Source organism: Chroicocephalus ridibundus, chromosome 6 (genome assembly GCF_963924245.1).
Source record: "Chroicocephalus ridibundus chromosome 6, bChrRid1.1, whole genome shotgun sequence".
Taxonomy (NCBI): Eukaryota; Metazoa; Chordata; class Aves; order Charadriiformes; family Laridae; genus Chroicocephalus; species Chroicocephalus ridibundus.
This window is the reverse complement of record NC_086289.1, coordinates 19,718,389-19,744,820: the sequence shown is the minus strand read 5'-3', so window position 1 is coordinate 19,744,820 and position 26,432 is coordinate 19,718,389. Positions and strand designations below refer to the sequence as shown.

The window sequence follows — 26,432 nt, the reverse complement described above, 5'->3', positions numbered from 1 at the left end:
ACTCTAAGTCAAACTATCACAGCTGTCAATACAGAAGCCAAATAATAAAAAGTAAAAGGACATAATATAATAAATGCTGATTAATATGGCTTTATAAACATGACTTCTTGTCAAACTTTTTTTGAGAAATATTGCAAACTTAGTTGTAAAAGCCCTCTAAAGCCTTTTACTTTCTAAAACATGAAATCATTAAAAATAAGGTGAATGCAGAAGCGACAGAGAACCATGAGAACTGTCTGGCTGAAGTCTCACAGCACATCAGCGCAGGGAAATGGCTGCTGAGTGGGTGCGATTCTATGGAACCTTCCCCACCCATCACTGGCTATGCACCTTAATGCCTTTATCAGTGTTCTGAACAATAACAAAAGTTACAGATAACTTGTGTGTGTGTGTATGTGTTTTTATAACTTGCTACGATCTCCGTTATAGATCTAGGATAAATCAGAGTCCTCCCCAGCAGAATCCTGTTTGTAATATGAACCCCTGAGAAACTCTTTGCATCTCTGACTTGTCCAAAAGGATCCCTACATCCTTTTCACTTCCATTCATTTTTGCTGAATGTCATTTTGGCTGATGAAAACAAGGTGCAGGCAAACACACCTGGCAAAGTGGTGCCTAACTCACCGTGGGCTGCAGGAAGGACAGGACTTCACTGGTGCTCTCCTCTGCTCTGTCTGCAGCGTCAGCCTGCCTCTGTCACACCTTCCTGCACCCACCCTGGCTGCTGCTTGGGCCTGAAAGACCCTCCTGTATCTACTGTGGTGCCCCGGGAGACTGACAGCTGGTGATGGTTGGTCACTCAGCCAGGAGGAACTTAGCACAGAGCTATTACCCATGCTCTAGCACATTCACCTTATAGACCTCCCCCCAGCCGATGCACAAGTCTCACAAGAAGACTGAAGTAGGCAGGTTTTTCGCCTTTGCTTTGCAGATACATCTTAGTTACGTAAGGCAGTTTCTTCCTCTTTCTTACAGACAGTCCTAAGAACTATGGAAAAGTACAAGATAACATGCTATTTTTATTTAATAATTTGGTTGGTTTTCTGAAAGTGTGCCAGTATTTTCCAGCCAAACGTGATAGGATTTTTTTCTCTTCCACTAAATGTGTTTTACATGCCCATCTTTAACTGTTTGCTCAAACTCCTTATCAGACCAAAGGACAATATTTTGTTCTTTTCCTTTTATGACTGTAAGATTGACTTATAGACACACATTTCTGAAACACACATAACCATCTTTCAGAAATAAGGAAAACCATGGAATTCTGTAAAGTTTTTGCTCATTCCACCCTATTTCAAAACCAATTGCTGTTCCACTGGAATCAATGCAAGACTACCACTGGCCTCATGAGGGATGAAAACTGTCAGGACTCAGGTCTAATCTGCCTATAGCCCAGCTGGAGTTTTCTCTAACCTCAACTGCTTTTTGATCCATTTCTTAACCAGGATAAGATCACAGATACTGTTCTGTATTGGACCCACACATACAGTGTGCCCATAGGGATCGGCAGAGATACAGCTCTTGCTCCACACAGCTCTCCATTCCATAGACAGAAGGCTCACATCTGCCCGGTTTCACTGCAGTTTTCAGGACTTCAAGAATATCCCAAGTACCCACAGGCAGAAAATGCTAAATCCTGCGGATTCATGTTCTGTTCCTCTTGTCAGTCAGTCAGTAACAGCACTAAATAAAAGACAAGCTTTTGTATATCTCTGTCTCAGAATTATGGTTTCTACCATGGTGTCACTCCTGTAGGCACTTGGCAGGTTTCTCTCTCTTTCAGTTTCTTGCTAGTAACTTCTTGAATAGGCGTAGCAACTCCTTTCACTACTGCAAAACACTGTTGCCCAAGGATCTTGAAAACGCCTGGATAGTTTCCGCATCAGGATAGCAGAACAACACGCAGCTCTTTCAGCTTCCTAATTAGAGCCTGTTACTTACTGCATTGTATTTAGCTGTCTCTGGGAATACGCTTACAAGGTCAAATGCTCAGACCTCTTCAACCTAATATAAATCTTTCCCCTGCTCTCTGATTAGTCTGTTTAACACAGCATGAACACATCGTTTAATAAAAGGAGAAAATTATGCAATTAGCAGGTCTTCAGCATAAACATGTCCTGCCTTCCGAATTGTATTTAAATAAAACAGTGTTGCTATAGTATTTTAAAGCATTAAAAACTCAGCACCTCTTGCACTGCAATTGGCCAGGCCTTCTCAGAAAAATAGGCTGGGGGAAACAGGGGACAACACCACTTGGGAAAAAGTGATAACATCTGTTTTCTTTTTTTTTTTTGGCTTACACAATACAAGCTACTCTCTTCATGAGGGCTAAACCTTCCCCATTACCTTGATTTTAATAATTTATAGTTATTCTTCTTGTTTTTGTCAGATCCTGTTTCTCAGGTAGGCCCCCTGAAAAGAAAACATGTGGGGTTTGTACCAGGTCACTCGGGAATAGTGGAACAGTAGCTGGGAGAGTAAGAAACAAACTCCACGTAGCAACAGCCCTTCACGGCACCAAGCTGAGATGCTCCAGGCTCTGCCTTGCGGCAAGCGCAGGGCAGACAGGGCTGCCCCTTCAGGGGGCTAATGGAGAAAGGGCTAATGGCCAGCCCTGCCTCCCAGAGAGAGGGGAGTCCCCAGCTACTGATATAACGTATCTTTGCATCCGCTTTATGCAAGTGTAGTGAAAGCTTAGCTTCACATCAAGACAACATCAAAATTACCACTGATCTCAAGTAAAATCATGTCTCACTGAAGTGATTCAATGAGAGCTGAGAATCCAGTCCAGAATTTCTATTTCAAGAAGGTAAGACGATATCCTCACACTATTACAACACAGGGATGCGAGTCCCTCCTCATTTCTCACACAAAACTGAGGAACTGCCCTCCGCTCAGCAGGCTACCTCCAGACAGGGGGGGTTCTGAGCACCCCTGAGCTGGGAGAAATGCATAGGAAACCTGTGGCTATCAAAGCTGTGGCCTGTGTCAGCACCAGTCTCTCCAGTCCATCTCAGGGAACCAGAAACGCATGTTCTGCTGTTCATCCCTCTGCGGTTCTCCATCCAGTCCCAGTTCCTGCCTGAGCTGGCTGACAGCAGCAGAGGCAGCTACTGTGCAGTGCAGAAAGGATGCCTCTTCTGAAATACTTGGCTTCAAAGAAGTATTTGAGAAATTATTCAGCTGAAAAATACCACTAACATCTTATCTGGGAACTTAACAGACTGCTTAACAAACAGCAAACATTACTGTATTCCTTCTTGTTATGACCACCCCTGGAGATGCACAGCTTTCTAAGCCCATCATTTAATTGCTGATGAAAACCACCGACAGAAAACAATCAACTGCTTTTTGATAGAAATATAAATTAGTCTGTGCTACGCACTCATTTAATTTGCTTCATGCTCATAAAAGCTTGACTATGCAGCGGGCTGTGCAGCTGAACAGAGAAGATATGACTCACTCCTGTAGCTGCATGAACCACCCAGGCCTCTTCTCTGTTTGTGCAGATGCGTGGTAGAAGTGGGTGAGTAGGTGAGGGCAGGGCACAGTGACAGCCCCACCACCTCCAAACCTCGCTCCTACCACAACAGCCCTTCTTGACCAGAATTAAGGTCTCGATCATCGACCTGAAGCACAAGCCCTGTTTGACAGCGCACAGCAGTGCCCAGGAGACAAACATTCAGGGCGAGATCATTGCATCCTGTTCTCGCTCTAAAGAACGTTTGATGTCGCAGAGGATGCTAAACTGCATCTGAGACGTTAGTGGGAGGGATAAAACTTTTCACGTCACTGACCCTCCCCCTGCCGAAGAATTTCAAAGGTTAAGCGATATCCAAAAAACACTGAAGGTTTGGAGTCTCAGCCATAAGGCATTGCTTTATCCAAGCGTGCTGGTTTCACTTGTTAGATGATATCCCAGAAAGAGGAGCATGACAGAGTAATGAAAACCAGTGGAACTAAATCCCAAAAGACATAATATTTCTTACAGTTTCAGAAATTCTGATCAACTACAGTATGCTAAGATCTTTAAAAATGTTTCCTTTAGCTTCTCCTCCCCACCGCCAATTTTAATAGCATTTGTCTTAGTTAACTTTATTATGAAAAATTTTTTCCTTGACGGGTGGCTGTTTGGGTGTCACTTACTCAACATCGGAAATAAAACCATCTGATGCGCCTGTTACTGGCATCTTCAGATCAAAGGTTAAAAGCAGAACTAAAGACCTCATTTTACTCACATTTACCTTTTAACTCCAGACATTCCTCTGCAGATCTTTGCACTCTCATCCTCAGTAAGAGGATTCAGCCTTGGATTTAACTCACAAATGCAGGAAACTAATACTACTCAGACTAAATCAGCAGTGCTCTGTCTAGGCAGTGCCTGAAGGGAAAAGGTTTGAACACTTCCTTGCTCACCTCTGAAGAACATCTAGCCTCCCTAGCACATTGTCTCAAGAGCTTTTACAGTTCATCTGTTACACATTTGACAGTAAGCATTTGCTGTACACCAAGCTTTGCAACCATAAAGCATAGTCTTAGTATTAGTAACACCATCCTCAAAAAACAGCTATGAGAAATTAGCCTGGGAAAAAAAAAAAAAAAAAGAAAACAGCACCAGCCAACCTCTGAAGCTAAGCTGCCTGTTGCAAGTTCTGGATGGAGACAGAGCTCTGCAAACTCTTAAAAGAGATGCCTTTACAATATATCAAGTCACAAAGTCAAATTTTAAGTGCATCCATGTGATGTGCAAAATATTTGCTAAATACTACAGCATTCAGGATCTCAGCACTCACTGTTAAGAGTGCACACAGAGAGGGCTGGGACGGGATGGTCCCATGGCTAAAATAAAGTCAATAATCAACCCTAAGATAGAAACACATCTACATTTATGGTAAGGTTATAGTGATTGGCTGTAGGAGCCACCAGGCATCCAGCCAGTTTGCTTTCCCAGTCTAAGGAAATGCTCGGTTTGTTTGAAAAATTATTTTTTTTTCCTGCTGTGAAGAATGCATTGACGTCATCAAACTGGGTCTGTTGAACAAAAGCATGGATCCAGGGCTGTGTCAAGAAACTGAATTACAAGAGAAAGGACATGCATATGTTGCAGCTTGCTTTTAGAGTGACAGGCACTATTCCACTCCTCCTTTACCACCTTCTCCAGAGGAGAGCTGTTAGAGGAGACAAACGACTTGCTACGAGTTTCGGTATCCACTCTGTTTTGTTCCACTCTCGTTTGTTGTGTTTCCACTCTGTTTTGTTGCTAGTGTGGGTTTTTTTAGATAAACACTAGCATCTACCGCTCCACAGGCCTCTGTATCAGATCACTGTTACTTCTAATAGGAACATGCTGCATGCCAGAACTCCCTGATCTGATTTGATGTAACACCATGCAGCACCCTTACCAATACCACAAAATACCACAGGGTGTTCATAAAAATACCACAGGGTGTTCATAAACCTCTGATCACACACTGCTTTCACACTTCTACATTGTCATACCAACTCCTCCACCCGCCGAACGGGGTGTTTGGGCCAGTAGAGTGCTTTACGACCACATCATCTGACCAAGAAGAACCTTTCACTATACCACTAACCCAGGTTAAGTAATATCTTAGAAAGGCAAAAGGGTAACCTCGAATTGCCAGAGTCTGCCCATATCACACTGCAACAAAATAGCCAACGGTTACAGGGGTTACTGATCATTTCTAGTCTGCAAGAACATTAAGCAAAGGGCACAGCTGGTGGGTGCAGCAAGGTCACCATTTTAATGTTTCACAGAAGATCTGAAAAACCAAGGGAAAAGCATTCCCCCATAAAACTGTGCTCAGAAAGAGCTGATGATTTAAGGCCTGATGCCACTCTGATCTTTTCCCGATCTGATGCATGTGACAAGAGTCACAGAACAGAACCAAGGACGAAGGAGATGCAGTACAGCAGCATGAGTAATGCTGAGTAAACTCAGCCTAGTACTTGAACCAAAAGTCAAAACTAGGTTGTTCTGAACATACAAGAAGGAGGGGAGAGGCAAAACAGAAAAGCAAAAACCACCAAAATGCAGACAGAAAGTGAAACAAAATGACTTTGCTTTGGGCCCGATTATTAAGTGTTTGAGCTTTATCCCCCTTCCCTTTAAACTTCAGGTTATTTACAAAACGTGAATCACATAAAAAAATGTTTCTTTTTAAGTATCTCCAAAACATGTATTCTGTATTCTGTCCTAAATTTCTCCCTTTTCAGCCAAATCAAGTTGTCCAAATATAACAGCTGTGTCCCCTAATCCACATTTTAAGGCAAACTTAATATCTGTTGAAAGAAAGGGGAATAAGTCAACATATACAAGACAAGAAAATGCAAAGCTAACAGAAAGACAATTGTAGGGAGGAGTTCATAACTCTTCTCAAATTCAACAGCTCCTAGATTTACTATACTAAGGAATCCCAGTTTAAGTCTTCCGTGCAACAATAATCTTCTAATGTGTGTTGTAGGTTAAAGCAGAATTTAAGTTTGATGGAACTACTTTGGTTAAATTACAGTACGTTGCTCTAATTGCCTAATCTTAGTACAAAAGAACTGCTAAGTAATTACCAATATGCCAAAACAAATCTAAACCAAGTATTTAAAAAAACCAAAATGTATATTTATATTAAAAAAAAAATAAATCTGAAACAATTTAACAAAGAAAGAAGTAGTGGAAAGCCAGACAGATCTTATGCTTTCCCCACCACCTCTGTTATTTTCACTCTGGAATATAAATATGGATTCAACGTTTTGAGATAGACCAATACAATGCACAGGCCTCTGGGGCCTAAGTCATGCTTTATTTCACCTTGACAAATTTTTCTTCACCTGGAGAGACTAATTAAGTCAGCCTTCTCAAAAACTTAGCAATTCATAAGGTCATAACGTCCTGATGGAGCCAGTTTCTCTAGGTGCAAGGAGGCCTCTGGAGAGGGAAGCAAAGGTTTGATGCCAGTCAAGACATGAATATAGATTCCAACTCAGCAGCTCTCAAAGCCAGAACACTGCAGTCGTGTGTGCCCAAAATTATTCCTCGGGTGTTTTTGCAGCTATCTTGAACAGAATTTCGTATGACCACTGCACATATGTGGACATGGAATAACAATAGCAAGAAAAAAAACCCCAAACACAAAATCAAACCAGCCCAGTAAATAAATCAAAAACTCCACTTTAATTCCAAAACCTTACATTTTCAAAGGTAGAATTGCAAAGAAACTAAAAAGTCAGTCTCCTGTGTGTTAACTGCTCCTAGAATTTGATCCCACTACACTCTGATCCGTCTTTGCATGTTAGGAAAGGTGCAAGGCCATCTGCTGGTAAGAAAAATAGTGCAGCGTCTTGTACTCCCACTTGGCGCTTCTCAACTGACACCTGAATTAAGCTTTAGATGCAGGGTGAGGAAAGAAATTAGTCAAGGCTGCCACTTTTACCAGCCAAAAAAAGCTGCTGCAACCCAAAGAACAGTGCAAAGATGAAAACACTGGCCTTGCAGAGCTCACCGATACCAACTCAGGATAGTCGAACAACAAACGCAAAGTCCTCCAAACACATTGATCTCTCTTGGTTTGTGTCTGTTACATATATTAAAAAAAACCCCAACAGCTACAGTTATTAACAACATGAGGTATGAATCCAAGTCATATGCAGACATGTTTTGACAAGAATCTGGCGGCTTCTCAAAGCTCCCTACCAAGACAAAAACACTCCACCGCAAAACAGACACATGCAGTCATCACACCTCCAGGGGGGCGGGGAGAGCACAAACCGCACACGCCTAACAGATGTGAGCTACATTAGTGGAAGATACCAGATAATTAGGGCATGAAGCACACCGAGGTGCCAGTGAATGCTAAGCGATGTCTGCTGAGGGCCCAGTCATGTCAAGTTTTGTTTTTAGGACAAACCGTAATACCCCAAGTGATGAATTTGGAAACAACTCTACTTACCTTTCTGCTGCAGCAGATCCGGACAACGCTGCTCGCAGTCCCTGCTCCACCCCGGCCCACACACAAATTTCCGCTAAAATTAACAGCCGCGGGTACAAAATGATTTGGGTTTGCCCAGTAGGAACTACAGACATGTAACACGGCCACTGCACTCAAGAGAGGTGCCTCTCCTTCGTCATACTCCATACTGACCCTGGAAAGGCAAAAAGTTGATTGTTAAAGGATACTCCAAAGGCAGCATCTCTACAAACGTGTCAGCAGTACATCTCGGTTTATCCGGAAGTGGTTAAATAGCCTGAAATATTTAAAACAGCAGCTATGTTTTCACAGCGTTATGAATCCAGCTTATCTGTATGACAGCTAAGAGCCATAGCAGCAGATAATCTGAAGGGTTTCTGAAAATCTGAGTCATAAACCACTGAAAAATGGTGTTTAAAATGAAAATACCAGCTCAATTTCAACCATGGTCTTCCAAAGGCAACAGTATCATGTCAAAACCTGAAAAATCAAAACACATATCTACAACTGACATTACCATGTTATTTCTAACCCTATGAAGAAGGCCAGACCCCCAGGATTTCAAACTACAGAAAGCTTGCAGGCAAAACACAAAGAGTGACTGGAAATAGCTACGAAATAAAGTAGGCTTGAGTAATCCTTTCAGTAGGACAGTAAAAGGCAGTATCTTCTGCTGCAAGGAATTTAGCCTATTCTGAATGCCTGTTCCACTCCTACAGATTCGTGACTCCCTGCCCCAAGGCTGTCCTTATCATTAATGCAAAACTGGAGTTTCTTCCCCCAGTGGGGAAGCGACTGCTCTAGCCAGCAGCTGAAGCACATGAAGCAAACGCCTCATGCCCAGCCCGAAGCCTCTTGGCACTTGGCTCGGTGACCCCAGGACCGTGCCTGGCATTCACAAGCTGCCAAGTAGGGTGCGAGAGCATGGTGCCCACGACACCCAAGAGGGGCCGGCGTGCCCTTGCCCCCGCCCTGTGACAGAAGGGAGCCGGGCGCAGAAATGCCTCGGGGGCCGGGGGGGAACTGGCTCCCGGGGCAGGCCGGGGAAGCGGCAGCTCTGCCCGCCGCCAGCCGCCGGTCCACCCGCGCCGCCCCGGAGCCGAGCCGCGGCGGGGCGGTCCCGCGCCGTGTTTACCAACATGGGAGGAGCCGGGCGTGGGCAGGGCGCAGGCGGCAGCGGACAGACGGGACGGGGCGAGCGGCTTTCGCTTTGCCGGAGAGCGCTGGGCAGCGGCAGCATGGCCCGGGGACTCCTTCCCCTGTTCCTTGTAAGTGTCTGCCCGAGCCGGGAAGCGGGGCGGGCGGCCGGGGCGGGACAGGACGGGACGGCGCTCCGCGGGCGGCGGCGGGTCAGCCCCGGCCGGCGCCAGCCGCAGGCGGGCCGGGAGGCGGGCGCTGAGCCGGCGGTGCCGGAGGCGCTGCCTGCCTTCTCATCGCCGCCGGCCATAACTAACTTATTTTTTTTCTCCACCGCGATTTCAGCTAATTCGTTTACGCGATTTTTTTTTTTTTTTACCCCTTTAAAAAACCCACCTTCAAGTTCAGGCACTTTATGATTTTATAGTCACTTCTTAGGGTGCCAGGGGAAGGGAGGTGGGTGTTGTGGAAAAGCGGAGGATAAGAAAAGGGGGATGGATGCAGGTGGCTGTCAGAGACATGAGGTCGTGGGCCATTGAGGTGGGGGACCCAAGGACAGCTGTCACTGGCCTCAGTCCACGGCCACACGGATCTGGCCGGAGATGCTGGCGAGGAAGGTTCCACGCACAGGCTGCACGGGTAGATGGGTGGCTGGGTATCTGCCCGGGCAAAGACCGCGTTAGTGAAAGCTGACTTGCACTGCACCTCAGGGATCCATAACAAAGTGATCTGGTAAAGCTACATAAAAGCAAATACTTATGGTGGAGGAGTTACGAACCACTACTGACAGCTGCCCAGGAAAAGCTAGAGAAATAGTCCAAGTCCACTGGCATAAAGTGGAGCGTTTACTGGAAGCAATGGGGCAGGGCCTTCCTTTCTTGCCTTAATCATCCCCTGTGCACAGTATGAGTCTGTAGCTTCAGAGCTCAGGTCACATGTCTGACTGTCATCAGCAGAGTTACCTTCGCAAACACTCATTTTGAAGGGCTGCTGCCAACAAGGAAGATAAGGAAGCGTTTCAGCACGGGGAGCTCCGCCGGTACAGGTGCATTAGGCCAAGGAGCTGTAGTGGCAGCAAGCTGCTGGGCAGGGGACCTGGGCATATGCAGACGCAGATACACTGGCTTTGCTTGTGCACTGGCAGAGCTGCCCGAGGCATCCCTGCCCCAGGAGCGCAGGGGCAGGGTAGTGGGGACCAGGCAGGTGGCATTGAGCCCCACTGCACAGCCAAGTCGTGACCTGCCTGGAAGGGTGGATGCAGTGTGCATTGCTTCCCCAGCCTCACTTCTCACCTCTTTCAGAGAGAAGTCATGGGAGTTCACATTCAAAATCTCTTTCACAGTGTGGTTACATTGCGAATGAGTGTAGTTTGCTTTGGGGTTTGGCAGGTTAAAATCAGGTGTTAAGGTAAAATTGACTCAAATTCTGATCTGATTTACTATATAACAGGTAATAAACTGTTTGAAGGGATTCAGAGGATTATATCCATGCCCCTGCACAAAGTACCGGGACATAGTTGAATACAAACAAGAAATTTCAGATGCTGATGGAAGCGTGTATTATCTATTCCGGTATAGGAGCAGCAAACAACTAGCAGAAATGTCAGTCTAGCTCAGTATCTTGGAACTATGCAGAATATAAATTAAGATTTAAAAATACTTTCTCTTATCATGCTGCTCTCAGAGAATATTATTCCTCTCATTCCTATTCTTATTTTCTACTTGTTTCCAAATTTCAGTACCCCTTAGAAAGACCATGGCACTCCCACATACCTTCTATTTTTTTAAAAAATATGGGTTTTTTTTTTTTATTAGCATGTTGTTCCACTACTTATAAACCTGGACAGTGTTTGAAATACTAATTTGATTAAGCCAGAACATGAAAGTAGTTTGTTGAACGAGACCTCAATTTTGCAAGGAACTCCAGGTTGCACTAAAGTAGAAGCAGTTGCAGGGATAGCCATGCAAAATAGCAATGGCCTACATAGTTAGAAAACATCTAAGTTTACCCTGTAAAACAAGCCGCAAAACCGCATACCAGTTAGAGACACACTCTAAAGGAATAGGCCATCTTAAAAGAGTGAAGTGTTATCTAAATGTTTTGTAATTATCTGATGTGAGTACAGACCGGTCAGTTTTCTGGAAATTCAGAAGACATACCTTTGAAAACAGGACTTCTGCATTACTGCACTGACCCTTCTTTCTCATTTCCCAGGCAGCTAATGCACGCATTTAAATGTATATGTATAAACAGCTGTAAAGTCATGGGATGACCCAGGACTGAAGTGACAAGTATAAGGGCACCAATTCTGGAAGCATTTGTCTGCTCACGTTTCTACAGTTAACTGCCTTTATCTTTGAGGCAACTCACAGATCAAAGAGAAAGTGCCAACAAGAAAACTGTATTGTGTTAAAAAATGAAAAGGGGGAGGAGTTGCTAAATTTCTGTGCTGTCCAGCTCTTATTCATCCTTAGCCACAACATCATCAAAGAGAGGAAGGACCTGTTAATATCGCTTTAGCTCTCCCAAATTGTATAATATTTATTAGGTTTTCACTAGTACAGTACTCCTAAAAACCAAAACTAAAAAAGAAAAACATCAACTCCCACCCCCCAATATATTGCCATAATTTGCATGTGAGCCATCTGGGACGTGAAATAGTAATGGATTTAATTCAGACAGTGACTATTTTTAGACACTGGACAGTAACTGAGGCTTCTTACTCTGACAGGCACCAAACACGTTCATCTCACTTGAAATTTAAGAAGCTCAGGATGCTTCCAGTTGTGGGGAAATACCAACTCCCATTGCTGGGCTTCAGAAAATAGAACTGGCTTCCTTCTGTCCTTCTCATAAAAGATTTTAGAACACAAAATACTATTTTTAGTGGTTAATTTGGTGCAAACTATCAACTTCTGCCTCGGTGGGAAAAAAAAGAAAGAGATGGGGGGAAAATGATACTGGAGATATTGGAAGCAGAAATCAGTTATCATAGCAAAAGAATTGGAGTAGAGAATCCTCCTAACAAGCACTGTGAAATTACTTACTCTTTGAAAAAGCCAGCCTGACAGGGTTATCACAAGGGAGATTAATTACATAGAAAACCATATTAAAATGGAGCTAACTCTAGCAACCATTTGTCAAAAGTACCAGAAGCAAATCAAAACTCAGAAAATGAGTTACAGTTTTTCTCAGCTCCCACTAAGCAAAAAAAGCAAGAAAAATCCCCTTTCCCCCCTTTTTAACACTTAGAAAGCCCCTGATGAGCTCATGCACGTTTCCCCATGTAGCAAACGTGGAGTGGAAAAAAAAGGCCACCAAGTTCTGAAGGCATCAGGCTTCTCATCCACAGGCATTTTATGGATTAGAAATGGGAGAAGTGGTTTGCAAAAAATAAAGTGCATTATAAAGATAACAGAGACAATTATTTTTTTTCTCAGGGTTAAAAGTTGTAAAGCTTTAAAAAGTCCTGTATGCAAATAACATGTTCACACACTTCCAAAGCTGCGATTACATCCCCGTAAGGTAGGACTGCTGAAACACTTACTTGGAGGAAGTTGACCCGTTATGAAGAATCCTCTGATACAGGAAGAATTGGAGGCCTGAGAATTCCCAAATGACACGAGTTTTCAAAGAAACTGAACTTCCTGTGACTGTGCCCTGGGAACACAGATGAAAACAGGTTTTATGAGTCTCCTTAGCAGACACCTGTTGGTGAAAGCATTTTAGAGGACTCTCTAGGAGTGAAGGAGAGGGAGGAGGTAGAAAGCTCTCTTAAATGCCTGGGCAATGCAAAATGAGCGAAACCAAAACGTTTGGGCTCATGTGATAACTTTTATGGATTGTGCTAACGTTAGACATACCCAATTGATTGATTTTATTCCCACGGATTGCTTAGTTCAACCTAAGTCTTCAGTTTAGGTATGACAACTATTTTTTAGGTTACGATGAGAAAGGTACAACAGCCTCTGTGAGTCATTTTAGGCTTGAAACGTACAGACGCTGTTTGAATGTACGCATCATAAAAAAGCACCTACCACCCTTGCTTACGTAAAAGCCCCTAAAGTGCTTCCTTTCCGCTGTTAGCACTCAGTGACAACAAGGAAAGTGATTAAGGTGGGCACAGGAAGCTAAATGACTACTGATTTTTTTTTTTTTCTTATGAGACACACCAAAATTTTTATATGGCAAATGGATTGCTTTTAAGAGGGTGCAAATCCAGAAGGAGAAAAAAAGCGCGAAAAAATTAGGGTGTTGCTTTGAAAAATCTCCAGAGTTTTCTCATTATTCCTCTTACAGGAAGGCAGTGTAAGACACCCCTGCAAGCAGAGCTGATGTAGGTGTTTGGTGCTGCTTAAATTCTGAGAAGTGATCCCCTCTTCTTGTAAGCATACCAGGAAGTTCATCTCTGTGAGCAAAAACGGAGGGCTTCCACCAAAAAGTGTTATATTTCTGTCCTCCCTCACTGTATCAGCATAGCTCATTTGTATAAAAGCATAAGCAAGAGGTGGAGAGGTTTGTTTGCGTGAGGGAAGGCTGCGTCTGTGCACACACAGTGATTGCAAGCTTTCAGTAAGCACAAAAAGAAACTCAGCTAAGTACTACTGATATTAGTCATTTACAAAGATGTTTCCTTCTTTCATTATATCCCATTTTCTGCATGACTGTCTGGATGTTTTTCTTTCTTTGTGCGTGCTCTGGGCTTTGCCAGTGCTGTTCAGTTGCCTTGCCCTGCCCTGCCCGGGTGCATTTGGGCTGTTGTAATCTTCACTCTCCCTCTTCTCTTTGCTGTTGTCCAGGGTCTTCTCCCCCCTCCCCAGATTGGCTTGATTTCTCTGGTCTAAAAAGGGGAGATTAGGGTGCTGTCAGGAGGACACAGGGTGTTCCTCTGAGTACAGAGCTTCTCCCAGCACGGCTGTGGGGGCCAGCAAGGAGGAGGGAGCCTGGAGGACCACCGTGGTTCCAGACCCTTCTGCTTGCTGGGCATGCTGGTCGGGGTGTCATGATCCTCCAGTTCAGAGAGACAGGATGAAACATGTCCCCCCAGTGTTGCGCTGTGGCCATCCCCTCCCTCGGCCCAGTCCAACACATGGCGGAGGACCGATGGCGGTGTGGGGCCAATCACAGAATCATAGAATCATCTACGTTGGAAGGAACCTTTAAGATCAAGTCCAACCATCCCTAACACTGCCAAAACCACCACTAAACCATGTCCCTCAGCACCATGTGTACCCATCTCTTAAATACCTCCAGGGATGGTGATTCCACCACTTCCTGGGCAGCCTGTACCAGTTTTTTCAGTTCTCCCAGGCAAAAGGAAAACAAATCATGCTGATTTGGCACATCGATTTGACAGCTTCTGGTAAGGCTGTACATTAACTTTAACCTTTTAACACCAGTACACTGGGATTCGGAGAAGAGCACCCTCAAAGCTTTGGCAGCAAAGGAAGAGAGTCAGAGCACTGAAGTGGGGAAGTGATGGGCTGAGCATTCCGTACCCACAGCTTCTTGAGTGCTAAACCACTTTTTTTTAGCAGCTGAAGCTGCTCCTCCAGGTGCAAAGACAGACCTCCTTAATTTCAGTCTAGTAACTAATATTATATAAATTTTAAAACAGATGGCTGCCAAGGAAAGAAAATGCTTTTCACCTTCCCATCTCTGAATAGACTCAAAAGTCTATAGGATCAAAAAAAAAAGTCAATAGGATCAAAAGAAGTGTCTGCTTGTAGAAGTCAGCAGGCAGTGGTTGTCTTGGTTACTTCAGATAATTAGCCACAGATAACACTTCTTTCACTTGAGAGCCCAGTTTAAAATCCAAACCCACTTTTCAGGAAGTTAGTATTTAAGATAATTAAAGAGTTTTCTGCATCTAACTAAAATTATGGTTGGCATCTGAGCAGTTTCACAGAAAATCATGAAGACTGATTTAATCAGCCATTAAATATCACCCCCTGTCAGGGGGTGGAAAAAAAGTGTGTTCAAAGATAACCAACCATTCATAATTAACCTCTTTCAAATATCTAAGAAAAAATTAAAATTAAATTATTCAAACCAAAGCATTTTGCATGCCCATTTAAAATCTGAGTTAATCTAATCAGCAGAATTTTTATAGTCCATGAACTGTGCTGTTGGTATGAGGCTTCAGCAGTTTCTTTGTATTGCAATGCATTCCCTTTCTGAAAAAGGTACCCCATCATCCCTCTCCTTCACAACTTGGCCTGTTCTTTTATTTTGCCAAAGACAATAGCATTGCTCAGTTTCTTCGGAGGTGTCATTTTCTCCTTTTCCAGTGTCCCTGATAGTGTCTGTCTTTGGGTCTTTTGTGAAATGCTGAACTTTTTTTTTTTTTTTCCAATTAAAGAGGAGTAAGAACAATGAACATGGAGCTCCACTTAGATGTTAAGACTTCAAACTCTTCAAGACAAGGACTGCCTTAATTTTTTCTGTTATAGCTTCACACCGATAGTTAGAAACACACAAGTAAAATAAATCATGAAGATTACTCCAAACTATCAGCAGAAACTGTGTTAAATAAAGGCAGGCTGTCCTTTATCTCTCCCATATAATAATATTTCTAGGAGGGAATCTAATTCTGTGGCCAACAAGCGTTACATTGCTCCATTATACAGACACCTCATACCTAACGCATGCAAAGTATATACAGAATTCGCCACAGACTATTGCCAAGAGAAAGGCAAACTATAGCAGATCTGTCCTTCTCCCTTTCCCTCTTTACTCCCAAAATAGAAAAAAAAGAATAGTTTGGCCTCTGGTCCACAGTACTTTCTTATTATCACAAAAAGAAGCAGAGTGGTGACGGCTAGTAAAGTTACTACTGACTAGTAATAGGAGAAAAAAAATTAAAAAACCAAGCAATTTAACTTGATGGTGGATTCAAAGAAATGGACTGAGATGTAAATTAATTTGAAAAGAGTGCTATTTCTTTCAGGAATATATAGGCATCATCTGCTAGGAGAAAAGTAATTGAATTGGAAAACAAAGACAAAAATCATTTTAGAAATAAGGTATTTTTGGCTGAGATTTAAACGTTCCATTTTTTTTCTTCAGAAAAACTTCAGTTTTCAAGCGGGAATAGGGTGGCAAGAAATTAAGAAAGGTATAATTAGAATTAAGGAAGTTCTGTATGGAAGATTATTATTAGTGGCTAAGAAAGGGCAGATTTAGGCACAGTGATCTGAGACAGAGAAAGCTCTTCAAGAAAATAACACGAGTTCCTTTGCTTTGCACTATAATTAGGCATATGAGGTAATTGTTACAACTCAGATGTGTGGGCCTGTTCTCAAGCACTCATGTTCAAATGATCAGCACCTGTAGTGGTAGGGTTGATAGCATTAAATCTAGTATGTGTCCTCATTGTCCATTAACTCTTCTGAAGTAATGAACAACTTTAATAAAGGGGTGAATATCAATATGTTTAGCAATAGAGTAACGGTACTGATGTAATTCTGGGCTAGTAGTAAAACACACCTATAGTCCTTGACAGTTTTTTTTCTCTAACTTGCTGTTCATCTCTCCTAGGTTGTTGTCTTAATTACTGAAATGCAGTGCAAAAATGATACTGAAGCTCTAATAAACATACTGCACAATAAATTAATTACAAGGAGGATCATTGCTAAGAGGGAAACTAACTGTAACGAGGACGAATACAATTTAGATGATCAGTGTTGCAAGAAATGTGAACGTGGTGAGTAGTATTGTAAGACTGTGTTGAAAAGTCATTAAGAGTGGAAACCACAACATGCACAATTGCTTTCTACTGGGATAGCTAACCAGCATGCTGTGGTTTGTTGGATGCAATGCTTCATTCTGGCTCTATCTTTCTCTATTACAGGACATCAGACACTTCAAAAGTATTTATTGAGCTGAGTGCACCAGTAACTTTTCACTACAGATAGCAGTTCTCACATAACATGCTTGTCACAGAAGAGCCAAGAATTACATACACGTCTTTGAAAGAGGTTAAAAAGTGCAAGCACAGGCTTTTGCCTGCAGGACTACATATATTCATGGGTTTTCCAGTTTTGCCTGTACAGTTTTGTTTGGTGTGTTCTCCTTCAGTCCTAAATTGGAGGAAGAGGGGGAATAATCAGATCATATGGATACTACATTCCTGAAGAGCCTAAGCATATGTGTAAAGAATATAGATTCTGTCCACGTTTGTTAATCAAAAAGTATTAGGGATTAAAAAAAGTCTGACATACGTCTTAGAGCTGATGGCTTCTGTCCAAAGGTATTGCAAATCTTAATTCTTGTTTTTCTCTCTCTACAGGTTTTGTTAAAAATATCAAGTGTCCAACAGATATTAGCAAACACTGTGTTCCATGTCAAAATGGAAAGGAGTACATAGATCATGTCAATGCTTTGGACGAGTGTTTCAGATGCTCTTCGTGCGACGGAACATTTAGTACGTTTATAGAAATAGCAACTCTAGCAATGGCTCAAATTCAAAAGGATTTGACTGAGCATGAGATTAAAATGTTATAGTGGTAGTACATGAAGGAATTAATGACAAAGTCATAACTTGATCCTCCAGTTCCCTTTTGTCAAGCACCAAGTAGGAAGAACACGCTATGTTGGTCCATTATTTCTCCTTGTATCTGCCTTTGCTCAGGCAAAGCAGTCCTTGCAACACAGACCCCATGCAAACTGGTTAGAATCAAGGAAGAAAAGCTCTCTTCTTCACCATCTGCTTAAGAGAAGAGGGGTGTTGTAAGAGGCAGGGGTGGGAGAATTCCCAGTAGTTTCTTTCATAGTCTTTCATGTTATTAATTATAATTAATTATTTAAAATTGCTGGAGCTGATATAGTGATGTCTTTTATAGATTCAAGATGCTGTGTAGGATATAGGATCAAATTATGAGACTGTGAGGCATGCCCTACTGGGTCAGACCAGTGGTCCACCTACTCCAGTATTCTGCATTCATCAGTGGAGGCAAGAGATGCTATTTAGAGAAACCACAAACTTTTCTACTTTCTGTGGTCTGTTCCCTGCAATGTCTGCCAGCATCCACAGTTGTGGGAAAGGATGTTAGAAGGGCCATCCCTACCTAGTTATTTTAGTATCCAGTTATGAGCCCTTTGTGCACGAACCTTCTGGGAGACACCAGGTTCCAGAAATTCACTACCTGTTGCCTTGCTACATAAATACCCATCATGGATTATTATTTTTTTTTAATCCATTAAACTGTTCCACAAGGTGTCCTGTAGTTCTGGTATACCTGGGTTTAGGGAATGATACTTTTACATTCCTCATATGCAAAATCGAGTTTGGTGAGCGGAGAAAGAGCTCTTAACTCCAGTATAGTTGTACTCACATCACCTGCTGGAATACCAATCTTTAGTACTTTCCCCTTCCTGTAACACTCCATATACATACAAAATTTTCCTCTCATTAGCTACTATAATAAGCATTTTTGGATGGGTAATGAAGTTGAGTACAGCAAAATAATTCAACATTTTGTACAGTGCCACAAAGGAAACTATCAGTTAAACCGAAGAAGAAAGAAAGGGTAATGGGATGACTAGTCACTTTATCCCATGGACAAGAATGTAGTTGAAGAGCAGTCAATAGAAAACATTAGGCAGGAGGAAAATTACCACTGAAATTCCATGAGAACTGTTTTTAGGATCATTAATGTTTGGTATTTTCGCGAATGGCTTCAGCACTGGTTTCACAGTAGAGCTCCATCAAATTTGGAAAGATAAGACGTTTGCTGGTTACAGCAGGGCACTGAATGTGATAACTCAAAAATTCTCTTCTATTCCTCCATGCCTATGAAAATAGCTTTCATAGTAGGTAGATACTTAAAGTAATTTTTAATGCAGAAATAATTTTTCATAGATGGAGGTACCTTCATAATACACACTGAGGATAGGACAAAATTAATTCACTTGTTTTAATACTTAAGCAGGGAATATGTTAGCTAAAAGAGAGTGGAATTCCTCACCATTGGAGGTCCTCAAGAAGAGATAAACTTGTCTGTCAGGGAGAGTAAAGAACTTGTCTCTGACATCAAGCAGGGAGATGGGTTACGTGATCTTCTGAGTTTCCTCCTGGCTTTACAATTCTGAACGGGAAAAAGAAGCTGACAACATTTGTCAGTGCCAAATGAGTCCTCTTCTAGGAAGTACTTGACCGTGTGATCGGTTCTTTGAGCTCTTGGCCAGCAGAGGTCTCTTTGCCACCTCCATATTTCCAGTACTCCGGCAGCAGGGCTCTTTATAAAACCTATGTCGTTCCTACAGTTAAGCCTCACCAGTGCCAGCAGTGGCAGAGCTGAAAGTGTGTAAGTCTGAGGGCAAGAGCTTGTGAGCAGACGCCTGTTTTTAAGGCCTACTTTTTCAAACTAATAAACTTTAAGAAATCTATTTTAGATTTGGAGGTTGCAACGAACTGTACCCCAGGACAGAACACGGAATGTACCTGTGTAAAGAACCATTTTTGCAATTCTGCTGTACCGTGTGACCAGTGTCAGGAATGTACCATGTAAGTTTATGCATCCATCATTAAATATGAAATTGTCAATATCATATGTTGTCACACTTTTTTCCAGCCAGTTTCAAGACAAGATAAGGTAATCTGTAACCCGATGGAAAACATAGTAGTTTGCCTTTGTGCTTAGCTTGTTGAGCTGACTTAAGTCCATCAATTTAGCTTGCCATCCATGCAGGCTTTCCAAAGGCACGCAGAAAAATTTGTACACATCCACCAAGTCTCTATGTACTTTTCAAGAAATGTAATGAAAAACGTATCTGAGCTTTCCTGTTGTCTTTTTGTGATCTACTGTTACATCTAGAAAATAACTTCCACACCTTTTTCTACTCCCACACCTTTCCATGCGATTTTCATACCTATTAAATTCCAAACTTCAACATCTTGATAAATTAAATATTTAGCTGATAAAAAGTGTTAGAAGATTATTATTTGCTCTGTTGACGGACTTCATAAAAAGAGAAACAAATCCCATAATAATTTTTGTTCATGTTTTCTGCAGATGTGAAAGTGGCGTAATTGAAAAACAATGTACTTCAACTTCAGACACCGTGTGTGGAATTAAAGGTACCTTTTTAAAACCTAGCCTGGTCCAGCACCTGCTGTACTTTGAGGGGCTGTTGCAATGGTACTGTTCTGTACAATGACCCATAGTCATTCCTGAGAGCTAAGGGTATCATTATCTACTGGGCCCCATACTGACCTGTGGAGCTTGGTTGCTCTTTTCCCTTGATCACTGTGCAGATGTAGGAGCTATTAGTCCTTTTTAGGGGCAACTCATGATAGGTAAGACTTTACCAAAGAGGTAGCTTCTGCCGTTAAGAGACAACAAAAAGGTTTTTATAATCTGACAGAATCTTGTTTAAAATTCAGAGCGTGTTGCTGTATTTCATTTCTTGACTTAACTTTCATGTAATATTTCCAATGTTCCAGCAAAAACAGGATTCCCATGGTGGGCCACTACTTTGATAATTATGTTACCACTATTAGGAGGAGCTGTAGCACTAATCCACTGTAAGTGATTCCCTGTTCCTTATTCCTGTCATACTCTGAATAAGATGTTCAGCTGCTTACTCAGATGTATTATATTCTTTGGAATCCAGAGGAGATTTTAAAATTGCTTTATTTGTTTCAGACGTGAGAAGACAGAAGGGTTTTACTATCAAGGGGAACCTAGATGAAGTAGTTCCCAAACCAGATTCTTCTGGTGTAAGTATCGTTGCTTGGATCACAAAAAACTCAGCTTCGTGCAGGGAACTTTGTTCCATTTAAATTACACTGGGACTCCCCAAGCATGTACGTGCCACTCTTCTATGACGTTAATGAAGTAAATTTCACCATGAGGACTCTTCTGGGAGAAGTAAGAGAAACCCTGAAATATTTCTTCAGGATTTGTTGATGTGCTTCCTAAGTTACGCGACCCAGATCAAAACTTCATAAATCATCAGGCCTCTGCTGACCCAGGGTACCTGTCCCCGTGCATACTTTTAGGCAATAGCAATTGTGAGGTGATTCCCCAAACTTACCCAAGTCAAAAGAGGTCTATCTGTCCAATCTGATTACTTTGCTCAAAGAACAGGGGAATCATGGAGAAAACGAAAAGAAAATTACAGAAGTCAAGTGTCATGAAATGTGTTTGCCCTCTTATACAAGGTTGGTGTTTTTACAAAATTTATTTCTACCCATTTCTCTCTTTCTTCTCTTTTCAGGAGAATGTACCTCTCATATACGCAGGTAAGAGACATGTAATTTCTCAAAATTCAGTAGAAGAAAATCCTACACTAAAAAAAGAGTATTTTTATGTGGACTTTGCCACTGCCCAGAGCTGTCATTCTAGCACAACAGTGAATGCTTAGTTCATATTGTGCTTATTAAGTCATCTAGTGCTATCATGAAAGCTTTGCCTCAGGAGGAATTTCTGTTGTACAGGAAGCAATTACTAATTGACAACAGGTGAATTTCTGTTCTGCATGTGGTACAGACACTAGGAGGCAGCAAGCTGGATTTCTAGAATCATAGATAATTATGATAATGGGGAAGTCCCACACCCAGCAGTGGGACTGCAGAAATACAAACCTACCTTATGTTTAAGGGCAAATCCAGAGTAGTAACACACAATAGGAAGAGAACATAAGCTCCAAGGCTTTATCACAACAAAAGACCTGTCCTGTTCCAGGACCTTTCCCAACACCGTTTTAAGCAAAACAGCTACATGAGGCATGACCAGGCTTTAATGACAGAGAAGGACAGAATAAATTACAGAGGGAACTGAGACTCAAGTGGTAGAAAGCAGTATGGAAGCAACCCTAAATATTTGAATTATCTACCATTTGGTAGGAACATGTAAAAGCAGACCCACTATATATTGTAAAAAATCACATATAAAACATACCGAGTCATGAATACCTGAAACTTAATCTGTTTTGGACAGGAAGAATATCAATCCTGACCACAGGTGACAAAGAACAGTAAGATGTAAGTGCCAAGAGCACTGATTTTCTTTTCTGCTTCTAGATGTTGACCTGAGCAGCCATGTTGCTGGTATTGTGGAGGAGATGACACTCACGGAAGTCAAGACATTTGTTCGTAAACACCAAGTACCAGAACCTGTCATAGATCAAACTATTCGGGATAATCTTAATGATACATCTGAACAGAAGATTAAGCTGTTCCAAGCCTGGTATCAAAGACATGGGATAAAAGGAGCCTATGGAACCCTAATAAGCAGCCTGAGAGAGCTTAAAATGTGTGCTGCAGCTGATAAAATTGAGGAAAAACTGAGGGCAGCTGTTCTCAGCTGTCAGGAAGGGGGACAGTCTTATAGTGATGAGACTGAGCAAAGCAAAACCTGTACTCAGGAAAGTAGGAACTCTTACAATGATAGTGCTGAGCTAAGTAAAACCTTTTCTGGTAGTTTGGAAGAGACATAGCATAGAGTCATTTTAAAATTATTCCTGACTGAATTAGTATTTTTCTAATAATATAAATAACAAAGCTTTTAAGTGACATTTTCATTGACAGTTGATTCAAGGAAGTTATATGAGTAAGGAATAACTACCATTTTTGTAGCAGTATCTTTCCTTTAAAAAAGTGTCAGCTTTTTTTTTTCAGTTGTTAAGAACTAGGAGGAGTTTTATGGCTTATTTACTGAAAGGTATAATGGTAAGAGTCTAGCTATAGGATTCACTACAAGAAGAAATAGTCTTATTTCTTATTTGAAGAAAAGGTTTAGTCTAAATGTGTGGTCTCGCATTACTTAATCAATTTAATGTTTTGCTTACATTAAAATGGTGGGATGTTGCATTTTTCAAAGTGAAAACTGGTGTTAAGAGTCTATGAAGTGTATCGGGAAGAATACTTGAACAAAAAAAAATATATACACCTGATTAATTTTTAATATAGACGTTGCTGTATAATTAAATTCTACTGTGTTGTAAATGGAATTTCTCCCTTGTATAAAACCACCTCTGTGTGTGTGTATACAGAGTTTTTTATGTGTGTGTGTATTTATATGTGTGCGTATAGATGTGCAAGTTTTCTATGCAAAAGCTCCCAGCACTGAGTAAAAATTATTATTTCCCTTGTTCTCTGCAATGATTGCAAGCTTTTTCTAATGTTAAAACCATTTAAAGAAGCAGGAGCGGAAGCAGCACAACACAAGCATGGTTTTTGGAAGGCAACTTGCACAAGCTATGAAGTCTCCACATGCAGGTTTGCAACACTAGCTTTTCTAATGCAGGAACCAATACACTGAAAACATCATTGTCATTAAAAAAAAATTAATCCACATAATGCATGACTTCTCTCTTTCCTTCTTATGGTGCAACCTATAGATGTCATTTTTAGGTTTTCTTTTACTCGGGTCAGTAAATCACAAAAAAGGGAGATCACTCTCCTGAAAAAAAACCACACTTTACCTTTCTTCCATCACAGAGCACAGAGTGCTTGGCTCCTAAATTCAAAGAACCAGTAGCGCTGGGCTGCTTTGCAGCAAGGCCTTTCCCACTCGCGCATCCAGTTATGCAAAGTCTCATGAAACCTTTGAACAGAAGAGACGACCTCAGTGGAAAGGTTTGATATTTTCCAGGTCACACATAAGCCTGATGACTTTCTTCTTTGGCTCTGCCATTGGTTCCCTAGAGAGAATCTCCAGCCAGTGTCAGGACACAGCCAAAATGTGAGGAGACCTGCTTGGGCTTGGGCTTGCTCCCAGCTGCCAGCCAGGGTGTCGGTGAGGTCCAATTGCTGCCACCTGGCCCCAGGGCTGTGGGCAGGGCAGGGCAGGGCAGGTCTGTCAGCAGGGTGCCCGGTGCCAGCAATCACCCCCGGGGCAATGCTGGGTGCCCACAGCCATGTGGGGCTGCTCCAAAAGGTCATGTTGCTGGAAGTGAGGTGCTCCAAAGGGTGTGTGACCCTTGAAAACAGCGAGAAATCTGTCTATGGCATTAAGCAGGAACCTGAAAGGAAAAGGAGAACTTAGATTACCTTCAAAAACTTTAAGCCTTTCATAGACTTGACCCGTGGAAGGTCTGAAGGCCACAGAGCACGTTTCATTACTATTCCCAGACCCGGCTTAGGTTGTACAGCTCTTCCTCAGATCTCAAGCACCACATAGATCCTAAATTCTTGGAAAAACCTTCCACCCCACTTTGCAGCCTCTAACCTTTCTGCATTTTCTAAGTGTCTAATCAACCAGCTTGACACTAGTATACTGCCAAAATGCCCACACCGTGCTGCTTCTCAAAGGAAAACCTTCAGGCTGCTGTAGCTGGGTGGTTTGATATCCATGTACCAGACTTGTGCACCTATGGACTGATTAAGGCATAGCGTTGTATAAATGACTTGCATCTGTGCTATCTGTGTACACATCTGACATGCTGTGACAGTGCGTTACTCATTGCCATGGTCTGGCCAGGCTCCAACAGGCACTAGAACAGGTTGCCCAGGGAGGCTGTGGATGCCCCGTCCCTGGAAGTGTTCAAGGCCAGGCTGGATGGGGCTTTGAGCAACCTGGTCTAGTGGGAGGTGTCCCTGCCCACGGCAGCGGGCTGGAACTAGATGATCTTTAAGGTCCCTTCCAACCCGAACCATTCTGTGATTCTACATATAAAGGAGAATAAAATATCTGCCTTTCAGAAAAGCAGCATGGGCAGTGGTGTAGGCTGTGCCATCTTTCTTGTTGCAGTTATGTAGAAGCACAGCCAAGACAGGAAGGAAGGAAAGCTCCATGCTCTCACAAATCCTGGTAGACAAGCCTGTACCACGTCCTACCCTATTAAGCTAAATGTAGCTTAAGGGTATATTGGCAGGTGCTTGGTTTGAATCTTGGGTTTTCTTCGCTTCTGGCTTTATCTCTCAGAGTGAGGCATCTGGCCACCAGAAACTAAGGTTGTCCACCTCTCAGGGCTTTGGTGGCAGATGTTAAAACGGAGGTAGCAAACCTCATAAATTTGTGACAGTGAAATAGAATGAGAAATTTTTCTTTCATCACACTGGAATTCCCCAATCTCAGTCCCATGAGGATGGGCAAAAAAAAAAAGTCCCTGAGCAATGAGTCATATTCTCCTTAGGAGATGTCTGCAAGGCTGAACCCAGATTGCCATTAACTCTAGTGGTTAGCACACATCTTAATTTTATTTTTTTTTCTTAACTAGAACACTGTGCATCAAATAAGAGGATTGATTATATTGTGCAGTTGGTTTTCCAAAGGAGTGCATACGTATCTACACTGCAGTCAGCAGTGCAGCGTAGAACTAGCTGATCAAGGCTGTGTCACGAGCAGTGTAAAATAACTCTTTTCTCAGCTTTAGGTAGGGGCGCAAAATAAAAAAGAAAAAATGATAGCAACAGAAATTACTCTGAAAACCGAAACTCTCCTGTTTTATGGAAACCCAGCATAAGAAAAGCAAGTGGAAACTGAAACAGAAACTTGCCCAGGGAATGACTTTGCGCATTTTGAAAAGCAGATTTCAAAGGGGAAGCTCCCTCTTCAGGAGGACAAAACTTTGCCAACCACTTGCATTTCTTATTTAAATAGTAAAACCAGAACAATTGTTATTTAAAAATAACAACAATAGAAGAACAGGAACAGAGAAATATAAAGCCAGAACAACGATCTCACTTCAGTCCCCTGCAAATTGAAAGCGACTGCACGAGCAAGGGGTCTGTTCAGAAATGCCCCAAGCTGTTCTGCTTGCGCACACCCACCCCATCCGCTCACCCATGCTGCAAACTGTAGACTAGTTCCCACTGCCCTGCAAGGAGAGAGTAGCAAGATCACTATTACACTGTGGCACCAGAAAAAAAGCATTAGAGGTTCAAGACAGCTCCAGTATGCAGGATTGCTGCAATACGAAATAAATTATTTTTAAAGTTATGTTGCAGTTCTTGAAAAGATGTGACTAAGAAATGAAGTGCTGAGTACAAAGTCTGAAATGTTTCTGCACGGAGAGCATGACAAATATATTAAAAGCGTGAGGGAGCCATAGGCTTATTTCCTGTATGGAGAAGAGGGAAGGAAAAAAATGCAAACAAATTTGTGAGAAGAATAAAACTGTATTGGGGAAAGCCTTGGACATTTTTCGTGTTCTGAGGGAAGAAACAACCTCAAAACTCACATTCCTCTCTTACTGTTTGTCAATACTTTGATTTTGGACTTGAAAGGGAAGCTCGCATTCCTGCTATCCCACTGCCAGCAAAAGGAAAAATGCCCACTATGTGTATCTAGCCCCTAGTATGGAGCCGCGGTTGAGAATTAAGAGGGATGTGGGAACAATCACAAAACTTAATGTACAGTCAGT

The 26,432-nt window shown here is 42.2% G+C and overlaps 1 protein-coding gene across 1 annotated transcript; it reads left to right on the top strand.

The window, feature by feature from the left end:
• The first annotated feature begins 8,714 nt into the window (after window positions 1–8,714).
• On the top strand, window positions 8,715–23,414 carry FAS (Fas cell surface death receptor). The gene is made up of 9 exons (XM_063339589.1): window positions 8,715–9,250; window positions 16,659–16,824; window positions 17,410–17,544; window positions 19,515–19,626; window positions 20,135–20,199; window positions 20,566–20,646; window positions 20,768–20,841; window positions 21,342–21,366; window positions 22,147–23,414. The coding sequence occupies exons 1-9, from the start codon at window positions 8,819–8,821 to the stop codon at window positions 22,560–22,562; spliced, it is 1,506 nt and encodes a 501-aa protein (XP_063195659.1). The 5' UTR covers window positions 8,715–8,818; the 3' UTR covers window positions 22,563–23,414.
• Window positions 23,415–26,432: the final 3,018 nt, after the last annotated feature.

What these genes read in the sequence shown, in the direction of transcription:
- FAS (XM_063339589.1), top strand. Translation starts at nt 8,819, where the DNA reads ATGCCCAGCCCGAAGCCTCTTGGCACTTGGCTCGGTGACCCCAGGACC. An exon ending in AGCTGTAGCACTAATCCACT is followed by an intron (nt 20,647 to 20,767) that starts GTAAGTGATTCC and finishes TATTTGTTTCAG; the next exon opens with ACGTGAGAAGACAGAAGGGT. An exon ending in TGTACCTCTCATATACGCAG is followed by an intron (nt 21,367 to 22,146) that starts GTAAGAGACATG and finishes TTCTGCTTCTAG; the next exon opens with ATGTTGACCTGAGCAGCCAT.